The 11389-nt window shown below is 36.1% G+C and overlaps 1 protein-coding gene across 1 annotated transcript; it reads right to left on the bottom strand.

Annotated features, from left to right (window-relative positions):
* Positions 1 to 109: 109 nt before the first annotated feature.
* On the bottom strand, positions 110 to 11062 carry LOC124633702 (RNA polymerase-associated protein CTR9 homolog). Its single transcript, XM_047169011.1, has 19 exons — positions 10893 to 11062; positions 10708 to 10806; positions 10076 to 10315; positions 9647 to 9915; positions 8990 to 9185; positions 8461 to 8688; positions 7875 to 8081; positions 7578 to 7732; positions 7124 to 7294; positions 6240 to 6454; positions 5607 to 5764; positions 5053 to 5181; positions 4306 to 4770; positions 3280 to 3491; positions 2695 to 2818; positions 2057 to 2310; positions 1717 to 1845; positions 1470 to 1589; positions 110 to 1356 (listed from the first exon to the last, which is right to left on the bottom strand). The coding sequence occupies exons 1-19, from the start codon at positions 10926 to 10928 to the stop codon at positions 1134 to 1136; spliced, it is 3630 nt and encodes a 1209-aa protein (XP_047024967.1). The 5' UTR covers positions 10929 to 11062; the 3' UTR covers positions 110 to 1133.
* Positions 11063 to 11389: the final 327 nt, after the last annotated feature.

The following is an 11389-nucleotide window of genomic DNA, read 5'->3' as shown; positions in this document are numbered from 1 at the left end:
AATACATCTTATGTATATCTAACTTAATAGTAATTTTGAGTACTCTAGATTAGAGAAGCCCTTCACTTTGTCACACAGAATTTAACAACGGATAAATTAAAACGCAATATTGGTATTTTCTCTTTTATTCAATTATAATCATTGCTCATAAAATTATCAGAACATATTACAAGATTGAGAGATAAGGAGAAGTCGACAAAGAAAATATTTACAGTGCAATGTGGAAGTCAGAGTATGTAGGATAGTCCAGAAAAAAATATATAAGCAAAGTGTACACCTTGAAAAATACTTTTTTAACCCCATATATGTACTTTAACACCACACAACACAAAGTGCTGATTTTACAGTGGGTTCTGTGCCAAAAAAACCGCATTAAAATAAATACTCCTTATTTATAAAACGAGGTTTTTTTAATTATTGATTTAAACTAGACCTAAAGCTAGCATTCTTTTTAGACCACGTTATAAGGTGGATGTATTTTTTTTTAATTCTTAGTGGTTTGTTTGATAAAAAAAATGAAAACCTTACATTGGGTATACTGAACTATTTGTTTTTAACATAATTTTATATTATATTATACTTTGAACAATATTTGAGTTGAGATTGATTTTTCTTCAAATGTTATATAATAATCAAGAAACTATGCAATGTTACGTAATAGCAGTCTGTTTTATTACATTGGAAGATATTTCTTTGAAAAGTTATAGTTGTTTAAAATCTCAGAAAATAATATCAAGAAGAAACTAGATATGTGTACAAAATATATATTTCTTTGTGATTTCACCAACATTCCGTTCTCATTTATAATTTAACAGATGGAAAAATATAATTTTCAAGGGAACCTTATTTCACTCAGGGCCTATTTTGTTAAAATAGCATCTGACTTGACCAGATTATAAGAAAACAATGCTGTTGTGTGTAATTGCTCTCCCACCTCTGTGGTTGCCTAACTGCATGCCATAGACAATAAAACCAGCACATTCAAGGCGCCATCAATTCTCATACCATAAACTTAAAACAACGAAAGTATTCAAATATATACTTATGAACAAAACTGAAACAATATTTTACTCTTACCTTGTAGGTAAAGAAAGTTAAAGTTAAAATCAAGAGTCAAATATTTACAACCTAACCTAAGCTTCGTCTTCACTAGCGGAAACGGATTTTCTAGAAACTGGCGTGTCTGGTCTAGAATTTCTGGAACCGGATCTAGATCTGGAACCGGAGCGGGAACGAGATCTGGACGCGCGAGATCCGGCGCGAGAACCTGATCGGCTGCGAGATCCGCTTTTAGATCTCGAACGGGATCTAGACCTTGATACGCTTTTGGATTTCGAACGAGATCTACTCTTTGACCTGTGGAATAATAGTTATATGTAATTAGTCATAATTAAAGCTTTCCTAACTGACTTGAATAACGGGGGTTGTTTTGTGTAGTTCTGATGCATAAGTATAAGTTACGATCTTACCTAGATCGAGATCTTGAAACACTTTTGGATCTGGAGCGACTCTTGGAGCGAGATCGGCTCTTTGAACGGGACCTACTCTTCGACCTTGAACGGCTTTTTGACCTTGACCCACTCTTAGACCTAAAACATTAAATAAATTACATCAACATTATTCAAAATAACTATATAGCTGAAAATTCAAAAGATTTATGCAAAGCACAACAGTGTTATATGTATAATGTCATATATATATGTAAAAAAATATTACCTAGATCGTCCTTTGGACCTCGAACGGCTTTTCGAACGTGACTTGCTTTTGGACCGAGAGCGGCTCTTGGCAGATCCTGATCGGCTGCGAGATTTGGACTTCGACCTTGACCTTGAACGACTTTTAGACCTGCAAAAATTAAGACGTAATATTTTATTTCTTTAAAATAAATACTAATTACCCACAGAAAGTCAGAACTAAGAAAACACACTGCACATTCAAATAAATTGAGTGACTTTAAAAAATAAAATGTAATATAATTTATTCGAACTAAATTCAAAAGCAACTTTTAAGAACTCATCGTCATATTACAAAATTAGTTATCATATAAAAAACTTACCTATCACTATCAGACGCAGACATAATCCTTTTACGTCCCTTATTAGCAGGTGGACTTCTACTTCTACTGCCCCCACTGCGACTTCCACTGCCGCTGCGACTTCTGCTGCGCGACTTCCGAGACGCATCCGATTCGGATTCGGAAGTCGATATGGTTTCTTTAGAGACGATTTTCGCGCGTTGTTTCGCGCTAAGTTTCTCGTCGGCCGCTTTCGCTGCTCGCGCTTTTTCGCGCTTACCGATACCTTTTTCGCCCTGTCGAATTTATTATAAAGGTTTAGAAACTGAAGTATACACTGGCATACTACTACTACTACTACTGGCACTTACTAGGTTTTATAACGAATATGGATTACATTTACTTTAAATAACCAGCTGTAAATTCATAAGACTATAATTACCTATATCTCATCCATCTTTTATGACTATCTTTCTTACAACATAGTGTAGTAGAATGCTCAAATTCAGAAACAAAATCTGTTTATGATCAGATTGTCAGATAGTTTTAAATGCATGAAAGTAGTCTTAAAATTTTTTAAATATGGAAAAATGTATTCCACTACCAATATATGTCTACTAAATAAATGTCAGTGATTCATTATTTGATTTCATTCATTCAAACATAATCATGTAAGTTACCTTCTTCCTGCCTCGTTTCTTAGGCGGGTCGCTATCGCTGCCGGAGCCGCGTCTGTTCTTACGCGACTTGCCTTTCCGTCCCTCGCCTGGTTCGCGCTTGCGTTTGCGTTGTTTTGGCTCGCGACTGGAATAAATAATGGTTATAATGGTTTATTTCGTAAACCATATGAACACACGCTCCATTCCGTAAAAATAGTTTGATTAAAGCTAACTCGTTTTTTACTTGTAAGTGAAAAATTGGATGTCAAGATACCGTGAGGTTTATAAAAGTGGAATAGACAATATGTCATGGAATTAGCTACTTAGTCTTTCGACTGTATGTTTAGAAAAGTCCCAATATTTTATGAAATAAACGACTAAATTAGCTCTTGCAAAGCTTAGTAAGTGTCTACATTAAAGTTTAAACACAGAACGAAGTTTTTAAAGGACAATGAATCTCCAGTTTGTGGTTATACCACTAAGTAGTTTTACTGACAAACTTCTCCACTCTGCTCTGCTTTATTGTGGACCTAAACCAACAGGGTCCTTCAGGGACATAAAATTCATGAATAAATAGGTCCACAAACGCCTAGGTAACACACTCACCCATCCTCCCTAGGTCCTTCACTGCCGCTGCCCGGGGAGTCGGACACATATTCATCGCGCCTCCTGCCGCGGCCGCCCTTGGACTTGTTCTCAGTGGGCATGTCGGCGAACAGTAGGGCGTTCTTGGTCTTCTCCTTGTATTCTTGACGTTTTTGTAACATCTCCACTGTACTCTTCTGTTGTTCTTCCTCGCGGCGTTTGCGTTCTTCTTCCTGTGTTAGAAATTTAGTATAAGAATTACATAGAGTTATAATATTTGGTGGTCGGGTAACTGGTGTTCTTTTAGTGAAGGATTGCATTTTAGAGAGATCTCATGTCAGAATAATAATAGGAGATTTGAGAGCCGAACGTTAACAATAGAATAAAACGAACTCCAAAAGTAATATGGATGGGATCTAGTCTGTATATCGGGTGTGTCGTTCACAATCACATTAAATCATATCGCATATACTTTATGATATTCTATGGCGAATTGTAAAAAAAATAACCTAATCCATTCAGTGGTCATTTTTCGTTTTTATAATTTACAACATCATGTGTAAAGCAGAGATAAAGTTAGGAGTATCGTATGTTTTGATCAGTTGACAGCTGTCAGTTTTCAAGGGAGAATTTCAGATGTTTGTAATGACTGACTTTTATATGGTGTTCTAATTTTTGCACATTTTTATTCCATTTACTTTGTTTGAAAAAAACTTTTTTTTATTTTTACGTATTTCTCTTTTATCTTTGTGTTAATCGACATATATTAACCAGTATATTAACGCATTTCATTTAATGTGATTATGAATGACACACCCGATATAAGTAACAATTATTTAACTCCAAGTTAGGACGGAAAGCAGGGTTATGTAAGAATTTCTAAGTCTCAAAATAATACTTCGAAGTTGGCAACTGGTGCCGGTTGGATAGTCGAAATGTACAAGAAGAACACGAGCATGCACAAGAAATAAAATGTCTGACATCAGAGGGTCAAAGATTGGACTTAATATTGAGGAAACTGACTTGATAATATGAACATGTACAAACCTGTTGCCTCCTGAAAGCTTCTCTCTGCTCCCTCTGCCGATCCCTCAACGTAACCTCTTCATCATGCTGCCTCCTCGCCCTCGCCACATGCCACTGCGCCTGCGACAGCAGGTCGGCACAGGTCCTCGCCTCAGCAGTAGCGGCCGAGGCGTCGGGCCGGGCGGTCGCGTCCGGCGTCGCTCCCGCCAGACGCGAGAAGTGTCGATGCGACACGTGTAACTCATGGACCGCGCGTAAAACCAAACGTAAGTCTGATCTATCGTCTTTGAGTACGAGGGCGGCGCGGCGACGTAGCGTGAGGGCGGTGTTGTATGCGAGTGCTGCGTCGTGTGGCGCTACTCGGCGGGCTCTCAGCAGCGAGGCTCGGGCGGCGCCGGCCCGACCGGCGAGTGTTTGTGCTCGAGCGACCCATGTCAGCCATTCTACGTCGTGGTGCATGCGGAATTTGCGGACGCAGTTCTCGTACTGAAATGTAAATGTTTAGTCATAATCTCAGTTTCTTGGGGAAAAACAGTCGTATATTCTCAATTGGTTATATTTATGTTCAAAAAGTGAATTAACATGCCTTTGTACAATAATGACTATGAATGTAAGAATTTGAAATTACAGACAATGGGGCCATATGAGAAGTCCAGTTTCAAACAAAATAAGAATGGTTAAAATCGGTAGGCAAAAGATGGAATTACAAACATGAGAATTAAGAACCTTCAAAGTGATTATGAATATAAATATAATCAAAGTACTTACCATCTGTATAGCGTTAATATACTGTTTCTGTTCGACATAAATGTGTGCGATGTTCATCCACACGTCGGGGAAGTCGGCCGTCGCCTCCCGCACCTGCGCGAATATATCGCGAGCCTCGTTCACGCAACCCTGGGACACAAACAAAAAATGTATTGATATGTATTAAATTAAAACTGCTTATATAGGTACTATGTACTACCCGTATGTACTCTCCCTGCTTACTTCTTATATAAAATCCCCTATGTACTTCCCATGTACTTGCTTATATAAGAACTTCCCCTACGGCGTCTTTTATGTAATTTCCCTATATATTTATTAACTTCGCCTATGTATTCACTTAAGTATCTGAACTTCATCAAGAAAAATACTGCTGCATACTAAATTGTGCCCAAATAGACAAACGGACCCATAAAAAAATATTCGGAGGATTGAGGACTTCCTCCTTTTTGGGCAGTCGGTTAAAAAGTGAACAGTGCGTTCTCTTGCAAAAACCTCACCCAATTTTAGCTCTCAACGGCCCGAGAAAATATTTTCCCGCTTAAAAACTTTCTTACCTTATGAGCTAACACACATCCGATACCATTAGCCGCCCATATGTTCTTAGGATCGTTCTTGAGCACTTGCTTGTACATAGCGAGAGCTCGCTCTTGATGACGCTTCTCCCTGTCTTTTTCTCTACACGGCTGGTGTAGTGTTTGTAGCCATACGTTACCTGCATAAGAGAGAAGAATAAAGATTTAATAACTAAATTCACTTTAGAAATTTTATCAAGTCCGAGTCGGCCTCGCGCACGAAATGCCACTGTGTATCATATCCGAGGCTTCCAGTTTAACCGGATTCAGCTAAGTACATACCAGTGTTTTACAAGGAGCGACTGCCTATCTCACCTCGGTGTAATCGGTGTAAAACGGCCGAAAAAACGCTTTTTGCATGCAGCTCTATTTATGTAAATATACAGTTATTTATGTAATTCTATGTTTCAGTTCTAATATTTGCAATCATAGTGGATACTTAATTTCTTATACATATTACAATTATCTAACTAACTTTCTTGTTCATGAGATATAGCCTTTTGGATGGCGGACTGACAGACAAGACAATGGACTGACAAATCTTTGTAATAGGGTCCTGTTTTTCTCTTTGGGTACAGAATTATAAAAGAAATATTCATAATCATGATCACTCACCAAGAGCAATCAACGAATAAGCATCATTAGAAGTGCTAGAATTTTGCAGAATTCTTTCAAATTTCTTCTGTCCGGGCCCCCATTCTTGTTGAGCTAAATGCAGGTTGCCTAGCAACGACCACGTGTCGGGATGTTCCGTGTTTACTTTCAGAGCTTCCTTGAACCAATCGGATGCTTCGTAGATTTGACCCTTGTCGCGAGCCATACAGCCTAACCTGTAATGTTGCCAGATTAAAGTATTTGGGGAAATTGGTAGCAAAATTATGTCGAATTTACTTTGAAAATAGTTTTAGTCTTATACAGGCTGTGTCGTTCACAATCACATTAAATCCTATTGCATGTACTTTATGATATTCTATGGCGAATTGTAAAAAAAAAAAACCTAATCCATTCAGTGGTTTAACCACAGGAGTCATTTTTCGTTTTTATAATTTACAACATCATGTGTAAAGCAGAGATAAAGTTAGGAGTATCGAATGTTTTGATCAGTTGACAGTTGTCAGTTTTCAAGGGAGAATTTCAGTTGTTTATAATGACTGACTTTTATATGGTGTTCTAATTTTCGCACATTTTTATTCTATTTACTTGGTTTGAATTTTTTTTTTTACGTAATTTTCTTTTTTCTTTGTGTTAACCGACATATATTAACCAGTATATTAACGCATTTCATTTAATGTGATTGTGAACGACACACCCGATATAGCATGAAACATGCTCATTGAAAAAATAAGCCACACTGATTGATTGTCGATAAAAGAGTGTATTATTAAATGACTTATTATTATTGTAAAATGACATAAAAATAATTACTTTCGTGTAAAAACCAAAGTTCCTTATCGTTTCTTATCAAGTGAACTTGATAGAAAAGTCAAATAAAACCTTACCTCAAGTAACAGTCAATATAATTAGGATGTTCCTTCAATATGTCCTTGTACAGTTTCTCAGCCTTGTTGTATACGCAGAGTGCTTCGTTCAACCGCGCTAAGTTGTACATAGTTGTAACCGCTATCGAGTTGTAGTATTGAGCGTCCAATGTTTCGGCGTCTGCTTTCTCCCTAAAATTTGATTGATATTTAAAAAAGGGTATTCCAAAATGCACGAGAAAGAAAGCGGTTTATCCTAATGGAGCCAATCCCGCAAACGGATAAAATTCATGGTGTGTTTTTCTATTATGCAGTTTCATTTGTTTTTTGTTTTGACGAGAAAGCGCGACGTACCCAAAGGTCATTATATTAGTTATGTATACCTCTAATATTAGAAAGGAAGTACTAATATAAAATGAAATGAAACCTAAAAACAACATAATTAAATATAAAATTAAACAATATTCCAAAATACCTTTCTAGAGCTTCTTCCAAATAATTCTTGGCTTCATTCAAGTTTCCTAGTCTGTAATGCAAGGCTGCAACATTGTTCAATATTTCTGCTGGGATATCTGCATTCACTTTCTCTTTGAGAATCTTCATTGCTGTGCTGTAAGCGTTTAGCGAACCCTAGAAAAACAAATATTGGTGAGATTTGACCAACATGGTGACCAATAGCCAATGTAGGTAACCCTAGAACAACAAATGTTGGTGTCATATGGCCAACATGGTGACCAACTTTGAATATAATGTTAAGTTGGTGTAAAATTACCTGCAAATCATTTTGTTCCAATATTTGAGCCAACTCTATCCAAGCTTCCACGTCATCTGGGAACTGTTCTGTAACTTTCTTTAGATGTTGGCGAGCGATATCTCGCTTAGATTGTGAAGGTGAGTTGGCGTAAAGAGATCCTAATATCTTCATAGTTTCATAGTTGCCTGGTTGAACTTTTAATACTTTTTCGAAGCACTGGGCTGCCTGTAAGGAAATTATTCTTTTTTGTTAGAAATATGGACCACAAAAAGTGCAGTTTTTCAACCTACTGATAAACGATTTTTGATTTTGATTATTTTAATCCATAAAAGTGCAGAATAATATTAAAGAATTAAGACCTTCAAGGCTCATAACTTTCTAACATGGATCTAATAAGATCTATGCTTGAATAACTATATACAACAGCAGTTTGAGTACATAAGTCTAGTTTCTAAGATAACTTGTTGCAATATTTCGTTTAAAACTAATTTGCTGCGACCTTACAGGTGATGTATATTCCTATAAAGCACTCTGTAACTTTAATTGTGTACTTTATTCAATAAATAAATATATACTTATCACAAGAATTAAAACATAAACTCACATTCTCCGTATCACCTCTATAAATATACATCTGTCCCAGTCCATAATGTGGCAACACAAAGTTGGGAGGCGCGAACTGTGTAGCCTGGTAGTAATACTGGAAGGCTTGATCACAATCCCCTTGGGCATGGAAGGCTCGCGCGAGGTGGTGACAACTCTCTGCGCGCATCGCTTCGTTCTCAGTGTTGTGGAACGCGTGTAAGGCCAAGTGTTGCACCTTGCTATAGTCCTAATAGAATGGTAGTGTGCATTAGTACCGTTTTGGTAGTTATGGTAGAATTTTTGAAGAAGAATTTAGAATATAAAAAAAATGTGTATGATATAGGCTTTTAAGAACCAGCATACTTTTGGCAGAAATATAACATAGGTATTAAAGTGAGATCATTGGTGTTTAGATTATAATAACAATTCTTTTATAAAAAAAGCTTTTACAATCTCTTCAGAAGCAGTATCAAGAAATATTATGGAAATAGAATTTCAGAAAGAGCAAGGGGACACATAACCTTAATCAACTATTATAACAAACTTACCTTTTTGAAAAAGAAGTGGTTAGCCAAATGGTTCAAAACCATAGGATTTTTGGGGTCAATGGCATAGGCCTTTGACAACATGATCACAGCCATTTTGTTCGACTCACTCTCTTGAAGATTTAGTTTGAGGATAGATAAGCCAACCAGTGCGCCTACACACTGTGGATCTAGTTGTAAAGCCCTTTCAAATGCCATCCTAAAAAGAACATTATAATATGTAAAACATAATATTATGTAAGCTCCAATATAACATAACTATCATCTATCAGGTCTCATCTCAAAGTATAAACTAACATTTCACGAAATAATGGCTTTTTAATTTAGCTAAATGATTGCATATTGCATTGATTGACAAGATATATTGGTGTTCTTTCTCAAGGTAGTTAGATAGGAAGTACAGACTCCATCTCGCTTTGCAAACCTATTTCCAAAATAAATATCATATGATATGACAAGGCATGCACATATACTACTTTCGCTATTCTGCATATAACATAAAATACTTTTGCAGATTTGCAACAAGCAATTTTTTTTTTCATTTGATGTAATTATTGTGCATTTAATTTAATACTAACATTAAGGTTAATTGCAATAACACTATACGGATGACTATCTGAAATAAATTGTTAAAAGATTTCAATACTTGTTTATATTTACCTTGCTTTTTCCTGATTATTCAGCTTCATGAAACAATGGCCCATACCCAAGCGTAAAGCCGCTGGGCTATCTGGGTTAGTTCTCAGTGCTTTCTTATAAAACGCTAATGCTCCTCTATAGTCTTTTCGGTTGAATGCAATACAAGCTTTTCCGAGTAACGAGGGCACATTGTTGGGAGACTGATTCAGTACAAAGTTGAATTGGGCATCTGCTTGCTCCATTTTATCGCCTTCGAGGAGGCAGAAGTAGGCACGACCGAGGAGATGGTTCTAGAATTTTATAAAAGAGTTTTATTTCAACCTTTTTTTATTCAGCAAACTTTAAATTGAATTTTTAACACATTTCCCAAAGGATTGTTATCTTGTAACATTTAAAAAATGTATCAAATAAGTTAAAAATAACAAATGTAAGTGAAGGAATAGAACTCACTTGATCATACATGATGATTTTATCGGCCATTGTGTATAACAGAGTTGCTTTAGTAAACAACTCTTTTTTCTTGTCTTTGACCTTTTCTTTATTGGCCTCTTGCACATAGTATGCGGCCAGCATGTCAAGGGCTCGCATTTGGTCTCTTTCGAAGTCTCTGTAGTCAATGTTGGCCTCTGTACGGGAGGCCTCCAGTATCTTGAGGAAGTCATCGATCTTCTTTTGTTTGTAATATGCAAGCTGTAAACAATTTGTTTAGGTAGATATACAATTAAAGTACAGAAAATATTGTTTTGCTTTTATTTTCTAACTATTTAGATAATTATCACCCTATTCAATCTGATTATGACAGCAGTATTTGAAAAAAACATTCTGTACACAGTATAGAAATTGATAGCAAGTATAGTGCTGGAAATTACTACTGCTTGGTCACTACTGAAAGTGTAGTAATGACAAGTCACGGATCAAAGGGCTGAATTATAATAGTGCATCAGAATTAAAATTTCAAAGGTTACGTCGTTTGTAATTATCTTCACTGTAAGCAAACGCTTGGGTATTATAAAACCTAAATTAACTAAAATTAGCTACGTGTAACTGGTATAAACAAAAATGTTGAGGTTAAGTTTACTTACAGCAACATTGATCCAGACATTAAGCTGCGATTTTTCTTGTTGTAATATACTAAGCACTTCATCTCCAGAAGGTAACTGCTCTGGATCTAATTCAATCACCTGAATATACAGAAATAATAAATTACGACACTGGCACTTTCAACGGAGAAAAATATTTAATTTTACATCGTAGCGAAAACAATCACCTCATCGGTGCTCATCAACGGGATTTCGAGCGACATTTTACTGCTTTTTAGCACACTGCACTACATCACAAATTATAAATCTCCTTTGATCGTATTACATAAAATATTTGCAAAATATACGACGCTGTGCTTGATAAAACACTTTTTAGCAGATTTTAGAATATTCGTATTGCCATGGTATAATGGTATTGCCACTTGATCAACCCAAAAACGTACCAAACCATTACTTATTTAATGTGATTTGGGGCACGCTACAAAACGGAATGAATTTTAAGTATTGAAAAGATTAGTTACAATTTTAGTATTTTAGGTGCAAAGCCATCCAAACTTTATCAATATCGAACGGGGTTCGAATTTCCTTTCTTTATAAAATAATCCAAGTAAAGAGATTCGTTTCTACACTTTGTAAGTACAATTAGTTTCTACCAATCAGTAGTTTTTTTGGCACTGAAACACCACAGACAACATTCTAACATAGATAAAAAAAAACTTTCAGT

This window comes from Helicoverpa zea, chromosome 10 (genome assembly GCF_022581195.2).
Source record: "Helicoverpa zea isolate HzStark_Cry1AcR chromosome 10, ilHelZeax1.1, whole genome shotgun sequence".
NCBI classification, from domain to species: domain Eukaryota; kingdom Metazoa; phylum Arthropoda; class Insecta; order Lepidoptera; family Noctuidae; genus Helicoverpa; species Helicoverpa zea.
This window is presented reverse-complemented; position numbering and strand designations above follow the sequence as displayed.

What these genes read in the sequence shown, in the direction of transcription:
- LOC124633702 (XM_047169011.1), bottom strand. Translation starts at nt 10,928, where the DNA reads ATGTCGCTCGAAATCCCGTTGATGAGCACCGATGAG. An exon ending in AAATCATCATGTATGATCAA is followed by an intron (nt 9,916 to 10,075) that starts GTGAGTTCTATT and finishes ATAAAATTCTAG; the next exon opens with AACCATCTCCTCGGTCGTGC. An exon ending in ATATTAACGCTATACAGATG is followed by an intron (nt 4,771 to 5,052) that starts GTAAGTACTTTG and finishes TTTACATTTCAG; the next exon opens with TACGAGAACTGCGTCCGCAA.